Consider the following 1,774-nt stretch of genomic DNA (forward strand, 5'->3'; position numbering starts at 1 on the left):
TGATGGATGGGGCCTTTGGTTGTGTTCTAGGACAACATGATGAAACTGGAAGGAAGGAGCATGTGATATATTATCTAAGCAAAACGTTCACGCCTTACGAAGCTCGATATTCTTTATTAGAATGCACCTGATGTGCTCTGACATGGATAGCCTAGAAGTTGAGGCATTATTTCTGTGCGTACACTACATATCTCATATGGAAGATGGATCCGCTAAAATACATCTTTTAGAAACCCATGCCTACGGGCAAACTAGCAAAGTGGCAGATATTGCTGAGTGAATTCGATATCATCTATGTAGCCCAGAAGGCAATCAAAGGGCAAGCATTGGCGAATCACTTGGCAGAAAATCCTGTAGACGGAGAATATGAACCATTGAAAATGTATTTTCCCGACGAGGAGGTATTGTTTGTAGGAGAAGAAATTACCGAGGCATACGCTGGTTGGAGGATGTTCTTTGACGGGGCAACAAACTTCAAAGGAGTGGGTATCAGAGCCGTCTTTGTATCAGAAACCGGTCAGCACTATCTGGTATCTGCAAAGCTCAGGTTTTCGTGCACCAACAATATGGCAGAATATGAGGCCTGTATCCTGGGACTCAGGTTGGCCGTTGATATGAATGTTAAAGAGTTGCTGGCAATCGGAGATTTAGATCTATTGGTGCACCAGGTTCTAGGAGAATGGGCTACGAAGAACACCAAAATATTGCCAAACTTACATTATGTACAAGAGCTGATCAAGAGGTTAACAAAGATAGAGTTCAAACATGTTCCAAGGATTCAGAATGAGTTTGCAGATGCATTAGCCACTTTATCTTCCATGATAAAACAACCAGAAAAGAATTTCATTGATCCTATCCCAATAGGAATTCATAAGCAGCCAGCTTATTGTACTCATGTTGAAGAAGAGATTGACGGAAATCTGTGGTACCACGACATCATGGAATACTTAGAAAAGGGATAATATCCAGAGCACGCTACACATACTCAGAAGCACACGCTTCGAAGATTGGCCAACCATTTCTTCCAAAACGGAAGAATTCTGTAAAGAAGGACTCATGATCTGGGATTATTGCGATACGTCGATGCCAAGGTGGCGTCTAGATTGCTCGAGGAAATACATGCCGGAACTTACGGACCCCACATGAATGGTTTCGTTCTTGCCAAGAAGATACTAAAAGCAGGATATTTCTGGATAACTATGGAAACATACTGCATCAAATATATTCAAAAGTTTCACCAATGCCAGATACATGCTGATATGATACGAGTGCCGCCCAACTAACTCAATGCAACAAGTTTGCCCTGGCCCTTCTCTACTTGGGGTATAGATGTCATCGGACTAATCGAACTCGCTACTTCAAACGGACATAGTTTCATGCTGGTAGCTATAGACTACTTCACAAAATGGGTTGAATCCGCATCCTATAAGGTTGTAACTAAGAAGGTCAAAGCATATTTTGTTCGGAACAACATCGTTTTTCGATTTGGAGTACCTGAGTGAATCATTACTGACAATGCCGCCAATCTCAACACTGACTTGATGAAAGCCATGTGTGAAACATTCAAAATCAAGCATCGAAACTCTACATCATACAAGCCACAAATGAATGGATCCGTAGAACCCTCCAACAAGAACATCAAGAAGCTATTGAGGAAAATGGTAGACAATTGCAAACAATAGCACGATAATCTACCGTTTGCTTTGCTCGGGTATCGCACCACAATTCATACATCCACTGGGGTAACCCCCTATCTACTGATTTATGGTACTGA

At 41.9% G+C, this 1,774-nt stretch overlaps 1 protein-coding gene across 1 annotated transcript; it reads left to right on the forward strand.

Moving 5' to 3' along the window:
- The first annotated feature begins 236 nt into the window (after positions 1–236).
- LOC138907933 (uncharacterized) lies at positions 237–962 on the forward strand. Its single transcript, XM_070198560.1, has one exon. It carries the CDS (start codon positions 237–239, stop codon positions 960–962), a length of 726 nt encoding a protein of 241 aa, XP_070054661.1.
- The last annotated feature ends 812 nt before the right edge of the window (positions 963–1,774 follow it).

This window comes from Nicotiana tomentosiformis, chromosome 3, assembly GCF_000390325.3.
Source record: "Nicotiana tomentosiformis chromosome 3, ASM39032v3, whole genome shotgun sequence".
NCBI classification, from domain to species: Eukaryota; Viridiplantae; Streptophyta; class Magnoliopsida; order Solanales; family Solanaceae; genus Nicotiana; species Nicotiana tomentosiformis.